Below are 25,482 nucleotides of genomic sequence, written 5' to 3' on the forward strand. Positions count from 1 at the left end.
CTGTGAATTTCAATTTAATGACTAATAAAATTTAGCGATGCTTAAATTATTGTCCATACCGTGGTTAATAACGCTCGCCGTTGCTCAATCCGAAGGCTGTGGCCTCCGGAAGTCGCATTTGCAGGCTGCACACGTCATCAAGAATCTCTTATTTCAAAATATTAACATTTATAAAGTTGACAATTATTCTTAGTTAACCGTATTGTTGTTATATGCTCATGACTTGCGAATGTAATGCGTAGTTAATTTAAATAAACCAGGCTTGATGATGCTTTTTTATTTAAAATGATTGTGTAATTATATGTAAATGTATGTAGATGCATATACATTGAAAACTAAACGAAATGTTTAAGACTTTTTTGAGATTAAAACGTTTTAAAAAACAATTCAGTGAAAAATTTGACTAGTTGAGCCTCACAGCGCCCCCTGGAGGAATAAATCCATCACGACGACCAATAGTCAGGTATGAAAACTTCCCGATGATAGAATGGAAAAGAGGAGGAGTGGAGGAGAAGAGTGAAGGAGTGAAGGAGAGGACAGAGGAGGAAAAAACCAAAACACTCAGCGCTGAACGCCATGTTGTGTTGAGGACGCACACTGGAGAATATATACACACATCTGACGCCTCGTGTCCGCATACAGAACATGACTCGTGATTATCTGTACTGGGATCAGCTGGTGTACTTTAGTTGCTCTGCCTGATCAGGGATCATTTGGATACACGGACGAAACGAGCTTGTCGGGACTTTATCGGGAATATTTTTAATCTGACAATAATAAGACGGTATTTTCATTCGATTTAGATGTTGGTTATTGAATCTATGCATTGAAAAACAAGGGCTCGTTTTATATTCCCATGTTCGGGAATGAAGATCAGGACTGTGGTTATGTAAACCTTCAGATTTATTCAAACTCACGACCGTCTGGAATCGACATGAATGTGGATTTATATCATGCGTGTGATCATAGACTCAACATGAGAGATGTTTCTGTGTCCAGAAGAGAAAAGTGATCACTGATCAATACTGATCGATACTGCTGCATAAGTTACAGTCTGGAGTGGACATACAGCTGTCCTTTCATGTATAATACATTATGATTGTGTCCATGTTTGATATTTTACCTATGCAAGCAGAAACACACACACTGAGCTCCTGCCTTGGGATTTGTCGTATCTGTAAAACACTAAACCTTTCTTATAGACTTACACATTGATCTGGACCTGTTTGCTCACAAATACATGCTTTTGGAGATATTAAAGCAGAGAGAGAAAGAGAGAGAGAGAGAGGATTATCAGCTTGGTGTTTGGTGGATTCTGGCCTGAAAATGAGGACAGACAGCAAACTAGCTTTGGCTATATTCCTTATATCCTGCTCCTCAGGTGGGTAGACATCATTACTACAGCAAACACATGTGTGTCTTATACAAAATAACATACAGAACTACCATTACTGTAGTCTGGTGATCCAAACACACAACTTAACATTGGTTATTGATTTGTAAGAGTTTTTGTTATTGAAGTCAGGGATTTGCTTATTAAGACTTTGTGTGTTTTGTGTTACATGTTAGCTATGATGGTATGTTGTGGGTGTTATATGTATACTTGCAACATGTATACTCGCACTAAATATACATTTATATACGTAGGTGCAAATACTATATATAGTCATAAATCTGCATGTTTAGTTATACATGTTAGAAAATTTAGAATTGTATATTTATGAGTTATTCAATTTAGTTCACATTTATTAGCAATTGTTCATCGTTACAAAGTAGCTTCACATGGAATAAAAACAAACAAAAGTGCAGAACAATCAAGAAACATATAGTAACAAAATATAGTTATTATCTATGTAATTTTGGATTTATATGCTTGAGGTTCAACACAGTTCAACATTTAAGTTAAATTTACTTTCATTATGCACATGTGCATGCATGCACATAATTTAAATATTTTAACATATTAAAATAAGTTATATCTTGGGTCTGAAACTCAAGATTTATAAAACATCTGTGTACATTTTTACTGAATTTAGAGACAAGCAGGCTTGGTTCCTTGTCTTTACTTTAAACTATTTCCTATTTGATCCATTGTAGATTAATTAACTTTTATATACATAATCTAAATAAATAAATTGTGATATGACAACATATTGCAGAGGCCGATATATCGCCCGATATTTGGATTTTTTTTATCGGCATCAGCCGATAAATCTTTTCAATAGCCCATTAAATTTCTCTATTACTTAAATTTGATGTTTGTAATAAAAAGACACTCAATGTTAAGCCAAATTCTGATAGACAGTAAAATGACCAATCATTATTCACTTTTTAACATGACGTTATGTTGTGTCACACACTAGTTTAACACACTTAGACAAACAGTACCATAAGATGTCAGATCCACATTAATTATGTTTATTTTAAATTATAAATGTTATGCATACAAATTTTCTGTTTGTCTATTATTTACTGTAATAACATATTGGCCAATTGGCCATACAGCTTTCTTAATATCGACATTGGCAAAAAACAAACAAACACCAAAAAAAAAAAAAAACATGTCGGATGACCTCTATAAATAATCTTTTCATTGCTGTATGATGTATGTAAGCATAGCACAATATTTGGCTGAGATACAACTATTTGAAAATCTGGAATGTGAGGGTGCAAAAAATCTAAATATTGAGAAAATTGTCTTTAAAGTTGCCCAAATAAAGTCCTTTGCAACACATATTACTAATGATAAATACATTTTTGATATATTTAATGTAAGATATGTACAAAATATCTCCATGCATGATCTTTACTTAATATGCTAATGATTTTTGACAAAAAAAAATATAATTTTGACCCCATACAATGTATTGTTTGCTACAGTATAGAGGGTATGCATTGACGTCACGTGACTCGCCCTGTTGAGTGGCAAACGTTCAACAAAATGGCTAGTTTTCATAGGGGGGCTGCTGCGAAAATGCCAGTAAAACTGACTATTATCAGCTTAAATTGAATTTAGTTGGACTTGATACCAGAGGTGGACAATACTAGTTACATTAGTTAAATTTTCCAAGCATTTGTGCTTTATTACAGTGTTTGCATTGGGAAAAATTTGACTTCACTATATTCTTAAGCATATAATCATACACTGTGTATTCTTTAATATTGCATATTAAAATTTATTTAATACCTAATTACATTAAAATTGTGTACTTTTTTACTTGAGTAAAAGTACATTAATGTACTTAAATATTAAATGTAAAACAAAACTTGTATTTATAGAGAAAAAATTATGATAATATGCCTTATAATGTATGTTTTCCAAAGAAAAACATGGATAAAATACAAATACTTGAAAAAATACGTTTAAGTAGAAAGTAAAACCTCTGCTTGATAGGGACCCTAGCAACTTGTCAACCCACCTGTGGTCTGTGGATGTTGGCATGAGAGATCTATTTACTTCTCCTTTTTGGTGTTTTTTGTCAGTCTGTAAAACGATAGCTCTGAATTCTTGTTATTCTGTTAGTACAGTCTATCCCACAACAGCTGTTTCTCATTAAGACCTGTTTTCCTTGTGTTTTTGCCTCATTCGGGTACAGTGTGAAGACTCTGTCGGGTAAAGACTCTGTCTTTTGCCACTCAGTTGGCATAACCGCAGTCCCTCTCGCCGACGGTGATGTCATGTGCATACCCTTTATTGCTACAAATATACCCGTGTGACTTATGACTGGTTTTGTAGTCCAGGGTCACATATACTTTAAGGTATAAAGTATGTATATCTATCTAGTATGTATAATAGGCATAGGGTATACTTAAACATATATAACAGATATAATATGTAATTGTTTGGATTCTTGTAAGCCCATTTAAGAGTTATTTACACACTGAGAGTAATTTGAGTGACAACCATATGTTTTTATAATCTTGTTTTATTGGTAAAATTAATAGATCTGAACAGAATCATTGAATTAAATTTGCCATCTAACTAAATCTAACAATTTATTTTATTGGCTCATTTGTAAAGTGGGCGGAGCTTTGCTTGTGATCAGCCCATCCCGTATTGACAAACACCTCAGATGGCTTGGGGTTTGCTGACATCTATGAGGAAAGAGATTGTTAGACAGATATTCAGAATAAACCTGTTGTTCTGCTTTAATTCAGGTTTAGGATTTTAAATGAGAAGATGGTCTGAAGTGAGATCTGGCTTTTGGGTTTTTTATAAAGATGCTCAAGGTCACTCAAGGAGTCTGAAGTGCCATTGTGTTTCATCTTACTGATGTACCGGATAGTGCTACAGTGATTTGTGTTTTACTGTATGAGTTTCATCATGACATGATCTGGCAACCACACATATGGTTTCACAGAACTCACCACCATCCGTATCTCACAATCAGATTTTTAACATTTTCCATAGAGGATGAGATGTGTTACCAGTGCAAATCTCTGGGTTGTGATTGGTTTTCAAGGCGTTCTAGAGTCTTCTGGATGGTTGCTAGGTGCCTGCTTCTTACAGGTTACGATATTTACTGTATTCAGTGAAGAGCAAATGCAGAGAAGTGCTTGCTTTCTGTGTCGCTCTCTCTCTCTCCTTTGCACTCATCTCTGAAATAAGGCAAAGGTCTACAGTAGCTTTTATCCTCTTTACCATAAGCCTAGTGAGCTCACACAGAGTTATGTCAAGGTTACAGTCAGTGAGTTAATCCCTCTGCTAACCTCACACGCTGATGCCTGCAGCAAGTCATAGGGTGCGTTCCAATTGACAGGGTCCCTCCCTACGCAGTGTTCACTACTCCCTACTCCCTGAGCACGGGATATCCGTTGAAGTCGACTTCATTGACTATAATCGCTTATTTGGAACCTCATAAAAAAGCAAAGGCAGGGTCACGCAGATTATAGTAGGACTTATTTTCATAATCGATTAATCGACTAATCGGATAAAAACATGAAAATTTGAAGATAAAGAATAAAGATAAAGAAATGTGAAATTCTATATAAACAAAATAAATTTAATTTTAAGACCATCACACGTGAAATGTGTCAGTTCTGTGGCAATAGACAAACACAATTAAAGTTTATTTTTGCATTGTGTAACATTAGTTTGAAAATCAAACACTTTAATATTCATTGCTGTTTTGCATCCAAATGTTTATCTTTAGATTTTTTTTTGTAATGTATATGTTTTTCCAGTTATTTTTACCAGCAGTAATATTGTAATGTTTACAGTAATATTTGATTACTGTGTTACTGTATAGTACTGACAACAAAAATATATGCAGGGTTCTTGAAAGTTTGTGAATCTGGGGGGGGGGGGAATTCAAGGCCCTGGGAAGTTTTTGAAAATATACATACATAGATACAGGTCATTGAAAGTGCTTAAATCTATTTTATGCAAGAAGTTTTTTGGAAAAAAATCCATATTATTCCCTGTGTAGTGTAGGATAATATCATAAACATTCTAGACTTTTTAATCACACGTGCTAAACTGTTCGCTTTAATTGCTTATATCTTCTGTATGCGAATGTTGATTCATACCAAAATGCTTTTTGCATAGTTGTGTTTGACACATGAAAACGTCTCGGGTTACGGCGTCTTTGGCCATATTTCAGATAGCGATATACTTCCTGACTCCCATGTCACCCTGTCTTTGTCGTTAAGCTTCACCATTGGTTGAATTTGATATACACATTCAGATGCACTTACCCCTGGAGGCGTCCATAAAGAATCCCCGCAGTGACGCAGCGCGAGTTCCCTCGAAAGGGAACTGTAACAATGTATCTTAAAAGGTAACACGATGTAACCTTGCTCTCACTTGCAATGTGTCCCCACATTTAGTCCTTGAATTTGAGTCCAACTATTTAAAAATCTGGACTCTTAGGGTGCAAAAATAAAATATTGAGAAAATCGCGTTTAAAGTCCTTAGCAACTGCATCCAAGCACAAAAAGTATTCATATATTTACAGATAAATATTTTTTTAAAACATGATCTTTACTTAATACCCTACTGATTTTTGGCATAAATAAAAATATATGATTTTGACCCATGTAATGTATTGTTGGCTATTGCTACTGTACAAATAAACCTGTGCAACTTAAGCTTGGTTTTGTGGTCCAGGTTCACAAATATATTCTTAATAGGTTATTGTCTCTCTGATATGTTACAGTCATAACATCATAATAACAGCAGGAACATCATCTCTATTTCTCTCTCTCGCCCCGGCTTACTCAGAATTCTGGTAATGTGGGTGCGTTTCAGACAGATGTGTCCCACTGCGTCCAGTCACACTGGCTCCAGTCTGTCCACAGCAGGAGGCCAAAAACTCTGGGAACATTCCACTGACTGACTGACTGTAGGACTATAGACACTGAAAGCATTTCATTTGATAAATCTGAGAGAGAGAGAGAGGGGTGCAGATTTTACAGTATGTTATTGATCGTCTGCTTTGGATTTGACCCTCATGATTTCCTGCAGCAGTTATTATTCATGTGTATATTTATTATTTCTTTGTTGTCTTCTGCACTGGACTGGTCTTTGATGTGAACACATGAATCTGAACACTGTTACTGTACTATTTGGAGGATGTGTGGTGCTCCTCTGTCTGATCTCACATCACGTCACAGTCTTACATCAGACACAATCAAACCACCACGACTCAATGTAAAGAAATGCTTAAATTCTGTGAAAAGGCATTCATGTTGAAGTTAGTAATGTTAGTTATTTGTAAAGGGAAGTTTTAAGTAAACTGCCTACTGAACTGGAACTGAGCTTATTGATTGAGTTGATTGTATTTTAATTGTTTATTTTATGTGTGTGTGTGTCTGTGTGTGGTGCTTTAGGACTTATGGGTTAAAAATGTGTACACCATCTTCTTCAGGTGTTTAAGGTTGGGGTGTCTTGGTTTCATTTGTTTAGGGTTCAGGTGTTTTCGGTGTTCAGGTTTTTCAGGTTCGGTTGTCTCTGTTTGTGTTGTTTCAGGTGCAGCTGTCTTAGGGGCAGTTTTCTCGGGTGTTTCGGTTTCAGGTGTTTTAGGATCAGGTGATTCTGGTGTTTGGGTGTCTCAGGTGTTTGTGGTGTTCAGGTGTCTCTGGTGTATTTTTTTTTAGGTTTGGGTGTCTCAGGTTCTGTCGTTTTAGGTGCAGCTGTCCCAGGTTTAGGTGTTTCAAGTTCGGTAGTGTCAGGTTTGGTTGTTTAAGGTTCAGTTGTTTCTGATTTGGATGTCTCTCGTTCAAGTGTTTCTGGTGTTCAGGTGTCTCCAGTAAGATTTTTTTTTAGGTTCAGTTGTTTCAGTGCAGCTTTCTCAACTTTAGGTGTCTCAGGTTCAGGTGTTTTAGGTTTGGTTGTGTCAGGTTCGGATTTTTCAGGTTTGAGTGTTTCTAGTGCGGGTGTCTCAGTTTTGGTTGTTTCAGGTTCGGTTGTGCCGTCAGGTTTAGTTGTTTCTGATTTAGACGTCTCGGGTTCGAGTGTTTCCGGTGTTCAGGTGTCTCCAGTAAGATTTTTTTTAGGTTCAGGTGTCTCAGGTTCAGTTGTTTTAAGTGCAGCTGTCTCAGCTTGGGGTGTCTCAGGTTCATGTGTTTCTGATTTGTTTTTTTGATTTTTTGATTTGGATGTCTCAGGTTTGAGTGTTTTAGGATTAGCTGTTTCAGGTGCAGCTGTCTCAGGTTTAGGTGTTTCAATTTCGGTTGTGTCAGGTTCGGTTGTGTCAGGTTCGATTGTGTCAGGTTTAGTTGTTTCTGATTTAGAGGTCTCGGGTTCGAGTGTTTCCGGTGTTCAGGTGTCTCCAGTAAGATTTTTTTTAGGTTCAGGTGTCTCAGTTTCGGTTGTTTTAAGTGCAGCTGTCTCAGCTTGGGGTGTCTCAGGTTCATGTGTTTCTGATTCGTTTGTTTCTGATTTGGATATCTCAGGTTTGAGTGTTTTAGGTTCAGTTGTTTCTGGTTCGGTTGTGTCAAGTTCGGTTGTGTCAAGTTCGGTTGTGTCAAGTTCGGTTGTGTCAAGTTCGGTTGTGTCAAGTTCGGTTGTGTCAAGTTCGGTTGTGTCAAGTTCGATTGTGTCAAGTTCGATTGTGTCAGGTTCGGTTGTGTCAGGTTTAGTTGTTTCTGATTTAGAGGTCTCGGGTTCAAGAGTTTCCGGTGTTCAGGTCTCTCCAGTAAGATTTTTTTTAGGTTCGGGTGTCTTTAAGTGCAGCTGTCTCAGCTTGGGGTGTCTCAGGTTCATGTGTTTCTGATTCGTTTGTTTCTGATTTGGATGTCTCAGGTTTGAGTGTTTTAGGTTCAGTTGTTTCTGGTTCGGTTGTGTCAAGTTCGGTTGTGTCAAGTTCGGTTGTGTCAAGTTCGGTTGTGTCAAGTTCGATTGTGTCAAGTTCGATTGTGTCAGGTTCGGTTGTGTCAGGTTTAGTTGTTTCTGATTTAGAGGTCTCGGGTTCAAGAGTTTCCGGTGTTCAGGTCTCTCCAGTAAGATTTTTTTTAGGTTCGGGTGTCTTTAAGTGCAGCTGTCTCAGCTTGGGGTGTCTCAGGTTCATGTGTTTCTGATTCGTTTGTTTCTGATTTGGATGTCTCAGGTTTGAGTGTTTTAGGTTCAGTTGTTTCTGGTTTGGATGTCTCAAGTTTGGGTGTCTCAGGTTCAGTTGTTTCAGGTGCAGCTGTCTCAGGTTTAGGTGTTTCTAGTTCGGTTGTGTCAGGTTCGGTTGTGTCAGGTTCGGTTGTGTCAGGTTCGGTTGTGTCAGGTTCGGTTGTGTCAGGTTTAGTTGTTTCTGATTTAGACGTCTCGGGTACGAGTGTTTCCGGTGTTCAGGTGTCTCCAGTAAGATTTTTTTTAGGTTCGGGTGTCTCAGGTTCGGTTGTTTTAAGCCTGGAATACACTGCACGATTTTTGCCCTCCTATAAGATCCTACCTTATCACACTGTGCGACATGTATCGTTTAAACTCGGGTACGAGAGGCATGTAGATTGTACGATGATGACACGGAAGCTTCGGCGGCAGTGTCACATGTTGCGCAACGTCACCAGCATGCGCTCGTGGTAAACAAATACTGACGCGCAGGTCGTAGCAGCAAACACACTGTGCGTGATCATGCCGAATTTCTGACACTGTCAGAAAACTATCGTAGGCTATCTTTGGACGCAAGACCGGTGAAAACGGCCGTCTTTGAACCTCTCTCATTGTACGACATAGGACCACATAAGAGCCACGATCACAGAAATCGCGACGATTGTTTCACGATGGCAATCTTTCGTCTGGGACAGCCAATAATCGGGCAGTGTATCCCAGGCTTTAAGTGCAGCTGTCTCAGCTTGGGGTGTCTCAGGTTCATGTGTTTCTGATTCGTTTGTTTCTGATTTGGATGTCTCAGGTTTGAGTGTTTTAGGTTCAGTTGTTTCGGGTTTGGATGTCTCAGGTTAAACTGTCTCAGCTTTGGGTAGGTCAGGTTTGGGTGTTTTAGGTTTGGTTGTGTAAGGTTTGGATTTCTCAGGTTTGAGTTATTCATGTTCAGTTGTTTCTGGTTTAGATGTCCCAGGTTCAACTTTCTCAGCTTTGGGTGTCTCAGGTTTGGGTGTTTTAAGTTCGGTTGTGTCAGGTCTGGATTTCTCAGGTTTGACTTTTTCAAGTTCAGTTGTGTCAGATTTGGTTTTCTCATATTTGGTTGTTTCAGTTTTAGGTGTTTCTTCTGCAAATGTTGTGACTGACGGCTGCTGGTGACTTGACTGCCTACACTGTAAAAAACACACTTGTTCAATTAACTCATTTTAACTTATTATTATTTATCTTGACTAGAGACGAGTTGTTATAACTTTTACAATATATTTAAACTAAGTCAACTTCATTTTATAAGTAGCAGAAGCTCATCTCTTGTCAAGATAAATAATAGTAAGTTAAAATGACTTGTAAATATAAGTTGTTCAAACAATTTAAAGCTTTTAGGCAGCAAAGATTTTTTTTACAGCGTTTGGACACATCTGAGTGCACATAATAAAACACTTTTCTGAGTTTATAATTGTTAAAAAATATATTTTTATTGAAGAAGTTATAAGATTGTAGCATACATCAGGTCAACTTACATAAAAAAAATTGAAATACATAAAAAAGGCACACATGATGTAAAGCGACGTGCAGTGGGCATCTTTCATTAAAAGTGCATGTTAATCTGAACTTTCATTAATGATTTAATACTTCTGTAAATTTCAAATTTTGGCAACAAAGCTGTTATAAAGATTGATTACTTTTTTTAGAGTTTAAACATCTGTTATTCACCAAGTTTTACATGCATTTATAATAATTTACAATATTTTTTACAATAATTAAATTTTTCCAATTGTGTACTATAGTAACACATTTTACCATGTTTATATCCATTCTATAAAGGATCCCTTCACATCCGTGCAGTAAATATAGAAAAGCTGATGTTGTCTGGGGTCTGTGGCTGAAATATTTTATTGCATTGACCTGATAAATATGTGCATTTCTATCTGATGTAGACAAATCTTCAGTAAATGTCCAGCAGATGTGTGTTATCTGTAACTCTAGGCTGTAATTTCACAGTAAATTCATCATTCGTGGACATCTGCTCAATATTTCTTTGCTGTGCTGTTTGTTCAGATTGGTCAATGATAGACCGACATTGACATGAATATGACTGATTTTATTATCTGTACGACATTTTTACCTCAATGATTCGTTTTAGGCTTCAGATTTACTGTGTTATCCAGGTGCAGCGTTGTGATTGGTTAGTGAGTGTTTGAGTGTTCAGCGCCCTCTGCTGGTGATGCTCAGACATAAACACACCTTCTTCAGAGTTTAGAGATCTTATGATGTCCTTAGAAAATAAATAGACATGTTTGAAATGAAGAAGGTTCCTGCAGGTACAACTTCATCCATTTACAAATCTCTAAACTCACAAGAATGACATTTTAGTAATGAAATAATGAAGGAAAATCTGTTGAGATCATGAGAAAGCTCTACGGCTGTCGGGCTTCTCTTCCTGTGATTTATGAAAGCTCATGATTATTTTATAATTTCGCCTCTGTCCTGCAGCCTCATAAAGGCTTTTAATGTTTGTGTGAGCGAAGCTTCTGTGGAATCCGTCGAATGTTCTGTGGGCCGCAGTGAATGGAAATCTGTTCAATGTGTTGAATTATTGAGTGAAGTCAAAGGCGTCTGTCAGCAGAAATGTCCGATTGATGCACGTCTCGCCTTTCCAGCATTCCTGACCCTCAGTGATCTGTTGAAGATGAAATACAAGCCCTGTCTTTGAAACACACACAGTGCCTCATAAAGACATAGAAAACATTTGTTAACATACTGTACACACTACCGGTCAAAAGTTTAGGGTCTCTTGACTGAAATCTTTCTCATGATTTAAAAAAATCATTTGATCTGAAGGCGTTTGCAGAAATGTAGTGTAGACGGTAGTGTAGGTCTCAAACAAAGTTTTATATACTCTGTGTTTCTTTAAAAGGCCCATATCATGCAAAATAAAGGTTGGGACATAAATGTGTGTTGGCAGCGTGCAAGGCTTTTTCGAAAACGAAAAAACTGAAACTTTTGATGTTTTGCAAGTAACAAAACGAAACCAGACACTTTCAAAAGATATATGTTCCGGAACAGAATCGTTTATTTAAAATAATGGTATGAATAGGCATATTTAAATAGGGTGAAAGTTGATCATTTGCACGTTTCAAAGGCTTGCAAATGTTAAACTAATGTTAAAAATAACGTAATTTTCACTTTATGTGGAGCGACTGTTTATGCTGCGTTTTCTTTCCGAAGCGTTGTTTGGAATTCGTCCTCTATCTGTGTGTGCGCGTGTTTAAGTGCACTCAAAAGTGCATACACGGAGAGACGCGTTTCAAAAAGCAAGCGAACAATCTTTCTGTTCTTGACAGGACACATTCAAACAAAATGATCTTGAAATACCACAGTGTTCTTTTTCTAATAAAAACATTTGTTTATGTCTTAAGTTTATGTATGTATTAGTGGCAGAAACCATGTTTGTGCTTATCTTAAAGAGACAGTAACCTCAATTAACATACAGTATGTAGACTAATAATTGAAGTTTAATGTCCTAATGATCAGCGTACTTATTTGTATATCCCACAGCTGACATGGAACGTATTATTTTTTTTTTTTGTTCTAACCGGTTCAGGAACGTAAATTTTAGGGTTGAACTGAAAACCGGAAACTTTAAAATACTGTTTCTGTTCGAAACGAACCAATTGGGAAAAAAATCTGGTTTAAAGCCCTGGCAGTATGTGAGAAAAACCACCCTACTATGAAAAATACTTATTTTATTAATCCCCATTAAACCAAAGCCGTTTTGATTTTCTTGTTAATGTGATGTCACACTGATAAAGCCCCACCCACCACATAAATAACTGGTTAATTTGACTCAAAAGCTTTTTTAAATGTGTTTGTTAGCGCTAATTCGGATAAAGATACATTTGTCTCAGACTGTATTTACAGGAATATTTTTGCTGAAGGCGCTCACTGTCTGTTGGTAAAGGAGTGAGGAGCTGTAGCTCATTTGCATTTAAAGGTACACACACAGGTGCATTTTGGACACTCTATAATAAATAATCTGTCAGGTATTTAAAACTGAAACTTTATAGACACATAGGCACACCATTACAAAAATGGGACTATTATGTGCCCTTTAACAACCACATGGAGAAAGTTTTGATTTAGCAAAATGCAACATCTGCTAGTGAAAAACTCTTCACCATAGACAACAAACCTTTTACTGTATGAGCTTGAATGTTCTCACACCTTTTCTCTTCATTTGTTGTTCAGGTGCGATCCTCGGGCGTTCAGACACAAAGTGTGTCTTTTATAATGCCAGCTGGGAAAAGGACGGTACAAACCAGAGCGGCGTGGAGACATGTTACGGAGAGAAAGATAAACGCCGACACTGTTTTTCTACTTGGAAGAATCAGTCGGGAACCATTGAGATGGTCAAACAGGGCTGCTGGCTCGATGATGTCAACTGTTACAACAGGTACGCTCAGATCAGTCTCAAGAGCAATCTCTAGAGATATTATTGAGCAGTTTCTTCTTTTTGATCCGGGACTTTTGGTGCGTACCCAAATGTGTTTACCCGTTATTATGTCCTGCGAAGTGAATATGTAAAGACTGTTTCTCTGCAGCGGCGACTGTGTGGAGCGTAAGGAGAATCTGGAAGTTTACTTCTGCTGTTGTGAGGGCAACATGTGCAATGAGAAGTTACATTACAGACCCGAGATAGTACATAGTGAGTAACACACACACATTATACACATTAAATCTCTGGAGACCCCTGCTGGATATAAACACACATTCAGCACATCCTATATATATATATATACACAATCTCTCTCCACAGCCACATCAAGCCCTCTCCCAGACAAGCCTGAGATGTTTCCCACATTGTTGTACTCTCTCATTCCCATCATGGCGGTTGCTGTCGTCCTCTTCATCTCGTTCTGGATGTACCGGCATCTCAGACTGTCCTATCCTCCTCTTCTCGTACCATCACAGGTAATGATCCTCTCTTCGGCCGTCTGACAGACCTTCTAAATGAACTTCTGTGTGTGTGTGTGCGTGTGTGTGCGTGTGTGTGTGTGCGTGTGTGTGCGTGTGTGTGCGTGTGTGTATGTGTGTGTGTGTGTGTGTGTGTGTGTGTGTGTGTGTGTGTGTGTGTGTGTGTGTGCGTGTGTGTGTGCGTGTGTGTGTGTGTGTGTGTGTGTTTGTGGACTGACACTTTTTACCTATTAAACTTTCATGAACTTCACATTGACAAAAAATGTGTTTTCAAATTCATCTTCTGGGGGAAATACACCAACTTATTATTGAGACACAAAATATTAACTCTTTCCCCACTGTTAAGAGAAAACATTTCCCTGCCAATGAGGCTTTCCTGGCGAGTTTTTATGGCAATCTGTAATTCCGCTATTATCCACTAGATAATAGATTATTACTCATTTATAAAAAACTTAAGCATAAACGAATTTATCAGCATTTTAAACTCTGTGTATGTTTTGATCATCATTCTGAATCTGATCTCTAACAAAATTCCTTTACAAAAATGCAATTATTTCAGTTTTTTGCTCAAAAATTTGTATTTTTGAAGAAACCTACTCATATTTAAGAGGTTATAGAACGATAACAAATGAAGATATGATAAAAATGTTTTTTTCCCGTTTTGTTTGTTTATTGTTTGTTTGAATGCAGAGGGTTTGTTCTCTCATTTGATTTATTTGTATGTTTATATATTTATAGAAGAACATTTTCCTGGAAGGCATTTTGTGAAAATCGCAGAAAAAATGCTGGCGGGCAACTTTTTAAAAAAAGGCTTGCTGGAATTAGTTAAGGTTATGATTTTTCGATTAATCGGGGCGGGAGAGTTTGTACGTTGTTGATTCAAAATCGATTCTCAAAGACCACGAATCAATTTATTTATTTCATATGTATTTTCGCAAACATTGAACGTAAGATTAACGTTAATCTAATTACTAGTCTTCTCCACTCGACTGTTCTGACTTTTTTCAGCATACATTTTTCATCTTGCATCAATTGTATGCATTTGAAAATTAGAGATGGGTTCTGTTTTAATGTACCCAAGTGTACCTAAAATACAAGATATACAGGTTTGTGGCTCTTCAGTTCTTTTTATTGATTACCCTTGTAAACTTCTGTTCACTGTTCTTTTTTTATAAATATAGTATTTGTATTAAATGTATATTCATTAAGTTAAATCGAGTATTAAAATTCTATCCGAAAATCGAACCGAGAATCGAAATCGAATCGATTCAATAGCTTGTGAATCGAAATCGAATCGATCTGGAACATCTGAATCGATACCCAGCCCTAGTTATGATGGACTTTTATCAATGTATTTGTGCATCAAAGATACCAAGTGTTTACAATCTAAAATCTCCAAAACTGACTAGTAGTCTCTTAACAATAAAGATGCTTCATGATGCCAGAGAAGAAGCATCTTTGGTTGAATGGCTCCATAAAGAAACTTTAACATCTGAAGTAGTAAAAAACTTGTCTTTATAAAAATGTATGAAAGAGATGTTTTTTGGGGGGACTAAAATTGATTCTTCAATAGCAGGGTATCCCAAACTGGGTTTCGAGGGAAGTGCAGGGGGTTGAGTTGATGAAAACATTTAATTAATTACTTATAATTAAATCATAAGGTGCAAATTAATGATTTCAAAATTAACAAACTTTAAAAAACAAAGCAGATTTTTACTATATATTTTATTCGTCATGCCATGACCACTGGATTTACACTAAAACATTACCAGATGAAGGTAATAAAAACAATTACTACTAAGAAAACCTTTTCCATACGGCAAAAAAATATATTTTAAACTATACCAAAAATGGCCTAAAAATATATTTGCTGAAATATAGTTTGGAATATGTTTACAAAAATATATTTTTCACCTATATATTTTTTGGCCATTTTTGGTATATTTTGAAACTTTATATTTAAAAAGTAAATACATTTTAAAGCATTAAAAATATATTTAGCCCTCCATATATTTCAATCCAAGGAAATATATTCATGTCGCATTGGAAGAAAAACTTTATGTTCAAACCTGTAATCATAACAGTTTTAAAAAGGTTCAAATTAAATATATTTTCAACTTTAAAAATATACTTTATAAAATTAACTTAAAATACATTTAGAAAAGCATTTGCTTGCCCTTGAAATACATTTTTAAATATATGTTAATAAATGAAGGTTAAAACTACATATATTTCCAAATTCAAAAAAACATTCAATTGAACATTAAGTTTTACAAAAGTAAAAGATAACAAAAGTAAAAAATGTAGTTTTTGCTGTATATGTTAAAATAGATGGAAAATGTAAATAAAACCTAAATATGCAAATATGCTTTTAAATTATTAAAATATTTACTTAAAATCTTAGGGGGTAGTTAAGTAAATAATTTAGGTAAAGGGGCTTCAGCGGCAAAAAGTTTCAAACGCCCCATGAAGAAACATTTAAGCACCTTAATTTTTGAGAATTTAATGACTAACCCATACTAGTATATAAACCGTTTAAAGGTACAGTACACGTGAGTACAAGACCAAAAATGACAAATACCATTTTCATGCTGATTTCTGTGTGTTTTCTGGATGATATTATGTCCTCTCACAGACATCACCACATGAATATCTCTCATTCTCTCTTCATCTTTCTGTGATGGTTTTGTTCGCTAGAAACAGTAAAATCACTTTCTTCCTCTTTTGCTAGCATCCCTTTCATATCATGATCGAGGTAAGAGTTTCATTAACCCATAACCGTCCTGACATCATCTGCATCTACTTTACCCTTCTTTACTTTTACAAACTTTTGTAACTTGTTGTATTTTGTATATTTTCTTTTATTCCCTTTCAGCTGGCACGGATGAATATTTGATTTCTGTGTATGTGTTTATGGTGCCTGCAGTTATTTTGGATTTGTTCAGATGTATTCAGTATGGACTGCAGGTCTTATGTCTGTGAATAAAAAGATGAAAATCCCTTTGCTGATTTTTGGTTGTTTTTGTGTATTTCTCAGGATCCAGGAATGACGCCTCCCTCTCCGTTATTGGGTCAGAAACCTCTGCAGCTGCTGGAGGTCAAAGCTCGGGGACGATTCGGCTGTGTGTGGAAAGCACAACTCTTTAATGAACCTGTAGCTGTAAAAATCTTTCCTGTTCAGGTAACAGACCTTTACATTAATATTGAGAAGATGTAAGGATTATAATAAAGCAGTAAGATATGAGAGACCTGTAATGTCAGTGATCTGATAAGACCATACAACATTCTCAGACACATGGCTTTGAAAGGGTTAATACTCTTATACAACAATGGCAACAGCAATATGAAAATACTTACATTATTAATAATATATATATAATTGTGATGAATTATATTAATTATAGGCTGCTTGGCTTGGAGTTTTAACCAAGTAAAAACAAGTTTTTATATGCAAGAAATCATCCATCTAAAGATGCATTTATTTGTTTTATAACTTTGTGTGCATTTGTTTGTAATCTTTGTAGTAAATGTTTGTGTTTGTTTGTGATCTTGTAGAATAAGCAGTCATGGCAGAATGAATATGAGATTTATAGCGTGAGTGGAATGAAACATGAAAATATTCTTCAATTCCTCGGAGCGGAAAAAAGAGGAAACGGAGTTGACATTGAACTTTGGCTCATCACTGCGTATCATGAGAAGGTACAGAAACACAAACATGCTTTTTTCACAAAAGTCACTTTTGCTTTCTTGTAGTCAGAATTGCATTACTATTTAACTCATTCCCCACCAGCCCTTTTTTTTTTAAGTTGCCCGCCAGCATTTTTTGTGATTTTCACAAAAGTTTTACAAAATGTCTTCCAGGAAAATGTTCTTCTGTAAATATATAAACATACAAATATATTAAATGAAATAACAGACCCAAACAAACAATAAACAAACAAACAAAATGAAAAAAAAAAACATTTCATCCTATCATTTGTTTTTGTTTTTTAACCTCTGAAATTATTGCATTTTTGTAAAGAAATTTTGTTAGATATCGTATTCAGAATGATTATCAAAAATAAACAGTTTTGAAGAGAGTTTAAAAGTAAATAAATTAGTTTTTGCTTGTTTTTATAAATTTGGTAGGCACGCCATGTAGTGGATAATAGCAGAATTACAGATTACGGTAAAAACTCGTCAGGAAAGCGTCATTGGCATGGAAATGTTTTCTCTTAAGTGATGAAATAACTCATCAATGTCGGGGAAAGAGTGAATAAATTCAGTAATTTTTTTGCCAGCTAGCGCCAGTATTTTTTATGATTTTCACAAAATTTTAATGCCTTCTAGAAAAATGTTCTTCTTTAAATATCAGGGCTGTGACAAATAATCGTGCAAATGCGCGTTTTCTCAATGAATGAATTATGGTGAAATTATGGCCGCCAAATTCTAAAGCCAGAGGGCGCTCTCGTGCAGAAACACAATTTGTGCCACAGAAGTATTATCATTACAAACCTATTCCAGGAAATGTCATTTTCATGATAGTAAAGAATATTTTGAATGATTGTGTTTAACGAGTGTTGCTTTTTTAAATGCACGTTGTAAACGATTCGAACTCATAATAATTTTAGATTGATAAGGGCTTCCTACTGATCACAGAGCCGAAGTACACGCACGAGCTGTGCATGAAACACAGAATCGCAGCCTTGCGATTTAGAATCGATTTCAGACAGACATTTTTAATGGGGAACGCAATGCATCGTCACAGCCCTATTAAATAAATAAACATACAGACCCTCTGCTTTTAAACAAATAATACAGTTTCATGCCATCTTTATTCTCAAATATGGGTAGGTATGGGTAGGTATCTTTTAAAATACCACATTTTGATAGAAAAACTGAGATAATAAAATTTTTGTTGCAGCCTTTGGTTAGAGATCAGATTTAAAACAATGATCCAAATATACACAGAGTTTTTACTTCTTTTTGGATCTGTAGATGCTGCAGTTTTATAAGATGGGTAACAGTGCCACCTACTGCATAATAGAAGAATTAGGGATTGCTGTAAAAACTTGTCTTTGGCGGGGAAGCGTTGTCTTTTAATTGACAAGAAAACTTGTCAATGATAGGGAAAGAGTTTTGAAAATTGTATCATCATGATTTTTGACTTCTCACTTACCAGATGTGTTTTTGAGTCATCTCGTCAATTAAGAGAAAACATTTTCCTGCCAATGATGCATTCCTGATTAGTTTTTATGGTAATATCTGTAATTCCGCTATTATCCACTAGATGGCTTACCCAATTTATAAATAACTGAGGAAAAATGAAATTCACAACATATAAAACTTTGTGTATGTTTTGATAACAGTTCTGAATCTGCAATTACTTCTCAAATTGTATATATATTTAAGGAAACCTAACCATATTTAAGAGGTTACAGTGAGGAAAATACATATTTGAACACCCTGACAATTTTGTCTATAGTGTCTTTGGACAGCTCTTTGGTCTTGGCCATGTTAGTAGTTGGATTCTTACTAATTGTATGGGGTGGACAGGTGTCTTTATGCAGCTAAAAGGTGCATCTAATTTAGGATAATAAATGGAGAGGAGGTGGACATTTTAAAGGCAGACTAACAGGTCTTTGAGGGTCAGAATTCTAGCTGATAGACAGATGTTCAAATACTTATTTGGAGCTGTATCATACAAATAAATAGTTAAAAATTTCATATATTGTAATTTCTGGATTTTTTTTTATTATGTCTCTCACAGTGGACATGCACCTACGATGGCAGTTTCGGACCCCTTCATGGTTTCTAGGTGGGAGAACTAGCAGGGTTTTCAAATACTTATTTTCCTCACTGTATATAAAGAGCACAAATGAAGATAGGATGAAAGTTTTTCCCCCGTTTTTTGTTTGTTTGTTTGTTTGAAAGCAGAGGATCTGTTGTTTTATTTAATATATTTGTATGTTTATATATTTATAGAAGAACATTTTCCTGGAAGGCATTTTGTGAAACTTTTGTGAAAATCACAAAAAATGCTGCAAAAATTCAACTTTTTAAAAAAGGTGGCGGGAAATATATTAAAGGGATACTCCAGCCAAATATCAAAATTATCCCATGATTTACTCACCCTAAAGCAATCCGAGATACACGTGTCCATCATCTTTCCGACAAACACATTTGGAGTTATTTTAATAAATGTTCTTGCTTTTCCAAGCTTTATAATAAAAACAGGAATCAGGCAACAACTTTTGACTTAAAAAAAAAAGTGCAATTGTGTAAGAAAAATATGCAGATTTCAAACTTGATAAACTGTAATAACTAACCACATCATGGAGTTATTTTGATATTTGGCTGGTGTATGGCTTTAAATGAAAAATAACTATAATTATTTGCCTGACAAAACACAATGACACATGACAACAACATCAACAACATCAGCTCTTCTCACACAGTTTGCATTCATTGTTTTTTACATATGTGTGTGTTTGTATTCAGGGTTCATTGACAGATTTTCTGAAGGCTAATGTTGTGTCCTGGAATGAGTTGTGTTTGATAGCTCAGACGTTTGTGCGTGGGATAGCATATTTACATGAAGACCTACCAAACCTAAAGGACGGACACAAACCTGCCATCGCACACAGGGATCTCTATCTGTACATCTGTCATCTAACAGCAGATGCTTTTATCCAAAGCGACTTACAAATGAAGAAGCATTTTTACAACAATATATTTTTAGCAGTGTTATGCTATTCGTCATTTAATTTTACTTTCATTTTCTCCCTCAGGGATATAAAGAGTAAGAATGTGCTGTTGAAGAGCGATTTAACCGCCTGTATTGCAGACTTTGGCTTGGCATTGAAATTCGAAGCAGGAAAGTCTACAGGTGATACGCACGGACAGGTAAGACACATGCACACGGTTTCATATGAATATGACATATTGAATGTGTAGTTAACATGAAAAACTCATTGTTGTGTTGTTGTAAAGGTTGGGACGCGGCGTTACATGGCTCCAGAGGTGTTAGAAGGAGCCATCAGTTTCCAGCGTGATGCGTTTTTAAGGATCGACATGTATTCAGTGGGTCTGGTGCTGTGGGAAGTGACCTCACGGTGTACAGCGGCCGACGGTACTAAACACGTCATCTCATTCTCTGCTGTTATCACATGTGCGTGTGTGGTTGTGTGTAATGTGTGCGTTTGTCTCTCAGGTCCAGTAGATGAGTTCTCGATGCCTTTTGAAGAAGAGGCCGGTCTTCATCCATCTCTGGAGGATATGCAAGATGTCGTCGTGCATAAGAAACTACGACCGATATTCAGAGAACACTGGCTAAAACATACGGTACTGTACACTTGTTTTAGACTAGAAAACTATCAGTATTTGCATTTTTCATTAAAGTGAAATGAAATTCTGCTTTATTTCTATAGCACTTTTTACAATTAACGTTGTTGTATTGTGTGTTTGTGTGTGTGTAGGGTTTGGCTTTGCTCTGCGAGACTATAGAGGAATGTTGGGATCACGAATCCGAGGCGCGTCTGTCGGCCGGGTGCGTGGAGGAACGCATCATCTCAATGCAGAGGAACACCAACCTCATCGCCCCTGACGACATCCTCTCTGTCGTCACCATGGTTACCAACCTGGATTTCCCCCCAAAAGAGTCCAGCCTATGATGCTGCACTCTTTCAGCCAATCACGTTGTAGCGTGTAAAGACTCATGTTATGTGAGAGAAAAAACTGTAAACGGGCAGAACTAGGGAAACGTTTTAAACACGAGGAGGAACTCAAGAGACCCAATGAGATCACACCGGACCCGGACATCTCTGTTTTCACCCAAATGGTTTTGATGCATTAAGACTTTTGTTTTATAAGAAGAGCGACTCGCGTGATTTTAGTATGAAAGGGCAAAACTCTTCTTGATGTTTGTTTCTGCAAATCATTACAGTCGATGCCAATACAAGACACCTCTTTAAACAGGTATATACCTCATTATGATTTATTGTGCTTTTCTACACAGCTTCTACTGAATGCAAGAACATACAGTACATCTCCTGGACTTTATCACTTCTGCTTCATTTTTAAGGGGTCATATCATCAAACAGATTTTCCTTGAGCTATGAACACGAAAGTCTTACATACCGCAGCTTTGATCTTTTTGTCAGTGTTATCTTAGTTTTCAGTCCTGATGCCTTTATAGTTTAACCCCTTAACTGGTGCTGTCCTGTCAGCGGGACACTTATTTTGATCTATATATTGTTGGAAAGGTCTAACTATGCATTCATACCAGACATGACTTAAGCAAATAAATTGAGCGTAGTTGGACACATTTTGAGTTAACTCACAAAAGTATAAAAGTATGAAGTTGTGTCGTACAGCTCCGGGTGTCCGCATACAGTGACGATGATTTTGACCTCAATTGTTGTTTCGTATTTCTGCCTCCGCTCACTACGCCGTAATCACGTCAATACTAGAGAAAGCTCCTGATTGGTTAACTGGATGCTGTATCTGCCAAAGACATGATTTTTCAACTTGCGCGATTTGCGTCAAACGCCCGAAATGCCTAATTTGTGCCGCAGGATGTCTATCGTGTCTTTTTATTTACGTAACATGTAAATCATTCGCACTTCATTCGCATCTGGTACGAATGCACCATAAGAATGTAGTTTTCATATTTTAAAACCTTTTAGCAGTAATAATAATAATGCAGTGACAGTCATTTATTCATTTGTTACAAGAGTATGCAGCAAACCGTTGACACCTAGTGGCCGTTGTCGGTAAAACTACTAAAAAGCAAGACCATGATTAGGCTTCTAGACCAATGCCAGAGTTACTGTATATTAATTTGAAGGTGTACATCACCTCTTCACCCCCCCACCCACCAGAGATTAAGAGATTAAAACAGAATCTGACTGACAGTAACCCAGACAGCAGACGAATCCGTGCCATATCCGTGCCAAAGTCGGCAGCTATGGTGCAGTTCCGGCCCAGAGTCGTGTGCAGTCATGGAAACCATCAACTCGAAACATACTTTGGGCACGCTTGGTACTATTTTCACACACTAATTTTGTGCTTGATATACAAACAATCTTAAGTATCCATCCCAGAGTCTGTTGTTATCTGGAAAGTGTTCTCGGCTACTATTCTGAGGCCATTATTTCGGTACCCTAGAAGTCAATTTACGTATTGTTGGTAGTTAGTTAACTTTTATCCCCCAAGTACACTGAATTAGTCAAACTATACTTAGGGCTGTCACAATGATTAAATAATCGTCTCATCGTGATTGTTTTACCTCATTGCGATGATTTCAAATCACCACAATGATTGCACATCTCTCTAAAAAACACAAGGGGGAGCTGTAGCGCCTGTATAAACGAGATGGTATTAGATGCCGTTCCTTAACTGACAGTGTACTGTAATGCGATACATTGCAAAACCATTCAATACAATGTAAAAAACTGCATTTAAAGAAATGCTGCGAAACGTTGATAAGCAGTATGAACTATTATCATTAAATAATTACTTTTAAATATGTTTTATGTGTATTAATATTCACTAGGTACACCTTGCAAAAGATTTAATTTAATAATCACAACAATGTGTAAAAATTATTTCATGAACAAACAAAATGTATGAGAATTAAATGTCAAAACAATAAAACAGACAATTAATCGTCATAACCGGCAAAGCCCTAAAACAGGCAATTAATCGGCAGAATTTATCCGTCAGCCAAATTTCATAATTGTGACAGCCCTAACTATACTTCAAAAAAAGTGTATTTGTAGTGTATAACTTTTACACTATTACTTAGCACAAACAGTAACAATGTACTACAAATGTACTTGCTGGTATTTTAAGTATATTTGTAGTACATACTTTATTTGTACCTGGGACAACAGCAAAACACTGAATTATGTCACATATGAAGAAGTCAAAGCACTAGAAAAGGTCAGTAAAGATAACAAATTAGGTAGACAAAAACTTTAACATCCTAAGTGAATATCAAGGAAAACTGACGTATGATACGACCCCTTCAAACACACAATTATATATTGTGTAGGGTTGTGATAGCCGTCATATCACATCTCCTCCTGTCATTATAAATCAGTATCTATCTCTCTCTGTGAAACACTACAGCAGTATTCAGGGCTCTGCAATTATGCAACAAACATGCAGAAACACTTGCGACTGTAGCATTCAGAGTCTAAAGCTGTTTATTTATTTCATTAATAATGTGATTATAAACTCATTACTGTGAAATCAAACGTCGCTTGTTTTTGCCCTTGACGTATTAACAGACAAACCGACTCTTGGTGTTGAAAGTAGATTTTGTAAGACATTTCAGATCAGTAAATCCCCAACAACACACACACACACACACACACACACACACACACAGTACATGATATGAATAATGTAAATTTGACTGTTGGTTTTAAATGATTAGACTAGCATGATGTTGCTCTGTGCTTTTTTGTGTCACTAATCACAAACAGTTGTTTATAAAGAAATTACTCCATTTGATCACACCGCCGTGTGTTTATTAAAACTTTGTGTTGAAATAATCTGTTTTCTGTTATATGCGACTAAAGCCTTTCAAAATGTTTTATACCACAAAGAGCATCAAGAACTGCACATGCATTTATTCAAGCAATAGACTCCGGGCCGGATCCACGCCGAATTCAGCAGCTTTGGTGTGGATCCGGCCCGGAGTCGCCTGCTGTTGGTGAGGATTTATTACGACAGGTCTGCCACAAACACACAACAGTTAACAGTTTTCGGCATGAACTCACAGTGTTTTGCAGGTTTGGCAATGTATAAAAAATACTTTCATACATTTGGATTTTTTAAACATATTTGTACATAGACCCTTTTACAGCGCACGTGACCAAATAGTCTGCGCGCGCATTTCGGCAACAGAAGTGGTGTTATTCCCCATTGGTTCTAACGTGTTAGCAACTCAGAAAGTTTATTAAAACGGTTTCCCAGCATCAAAATGTCTAATATAAGATGACCACTTTAAATTTGGTCATCTGCTAACGTCTTCTATCTACTCCACGGATCTGGTAGCTGTGTTGAAAAAGTTCATAAAGTCATTTTTTTAAATAACTTTCTCTGTCTGTGTTGGTTCACTGCTGATTCTTGCCATACTTCCGTTGCCAAAATGCGCACACATACGCTGCCAAGTCATCATTGTGTACAAATAGTAAAAGGGTCTATAAAGCTAAATATATTACATCTAAATTCTGTCAAACAAAACTGTGTCTACCTGTGCAGATTAGATTTAATGACTAAACATTCAGTAAATATCATACAAATGACAGGATAATGCTGAGGCCACTGGCTGAGACTCAAACACATCAGATTTATAAATTATTAATAGTAAATGCTAACTGCACTTCAAATTATGATACAATAAAGCCCATTCTATTCCACAATTTGCCACCTATTATTGACAACACATTTTGAGCAAGGGTAGTACAACTAAATGGTATCACACAGTCCCTTTTTACAGAGGCCCGTGTGCTACCTCCGCTTGCAAGCCTTTTATAAAAGGCATGCAGTGGAGGCAGGGCAAGATTATTTAGCACCTTATACATTTAAAATTGTCAAAACTTAGAAAATTATGTCTCTCTAAAATATTACAGTGGTGAATAATGAAACCTAAATCTTTATTAAAGAAGATGTAGCATGAAAATCAGACTTAAATGTTTAAGTGCTATAGTTGGGTCCCCAGTGCTATCTATCTATCTGTCTATCTATCTATCTATCTATCTATCTATCTATCTATCTATCTATCTATCTATATATCTTTTTTTTGGCCCGCCACCACCACCCCATCTTAGGAGGTCAACTTTATTTTTATTAAAGCAAATGATCTACACAATATGTTACAATATTCAATTCAATTTTATTTATATAGCGCTTTTCACAATTGTTAATTGTTGCAAAGCAGCTTTACATGAGTAGATGTAGAGGAGAACACAGAAAGTCAATAGATAATA

The 25,482-nt window shown here is 36.3% G+C and overlaps 1 protein-coding gene across 1 annotated transcript; it reads left to right on the forward strand.

The window, feature by feature from the left end:
• The first annotated feature begins 485 nt into the window (after positions 1–485).
• acvr2ab (activin A receptor type 2Ab) lies at positions 486–24,004 on the forward strand. Its single transcript, XM_073870641.1, has 11 exons — positions 486–1,381; positions 12,776–12,980; positions 13,129–13,232; positions 13,344–13,498; positions 16,539–16,682; positions 17,057–17,200; positions 19,982–20,139; positions 20,272–20,386; positions 20,474–20,612; positions 20,694–20,824; positions 20,959–24,004. Exons 1-11 carry the CDS (start codon positions 1,327–1,329, stop codon positions 21,151–21,153), a joined length of 1,545 nt encoding a protein of 514 aa, XP_073726742.1. The 5' UTR covers positions 486–1,326; the 3' UTR covers positions 21,154–24,004.
• Positions 24,005–25,482: the final 1,478 nt, after the last annotated feature.

This window comes from Misgurnus anguillicaudatus, chromosome 8, assembly GCF_027580225.2.
Source record: "Misgurnus anguillicaudatus chromosome 8, ASM2758022v2, whole genome shotgun sequence".
NCBI lineage: Eukaryota > Metazoa > Chordata > Actinopteri > Cypriniformes > Cobitidae > Misgurnus > Misgurnus anguillicaudatus.

Coding starts and splice junctions, on each gene's coding strand:
- acvr2ab (XM_073870641.1), top strand. CDS start 1,327: ATGAGGACAGACAGCAAACTAGCTTTGGCTATATTCCTTATATCCTGC. Junction 17,201..19,981: donor TCACTGCGTATCATGAGAAG/GTACAGAAACAC, acceptor GTTTGTATTCAG/GGTTCATTGACAGATTTTCT. Junction 20,613..20,693: donor ACGGTGTACAGCGGCCGACG/GTACTAAACACG, acceptor TTTGTCTCTCAG/GTCCAGTAGATGAGTTCTCG.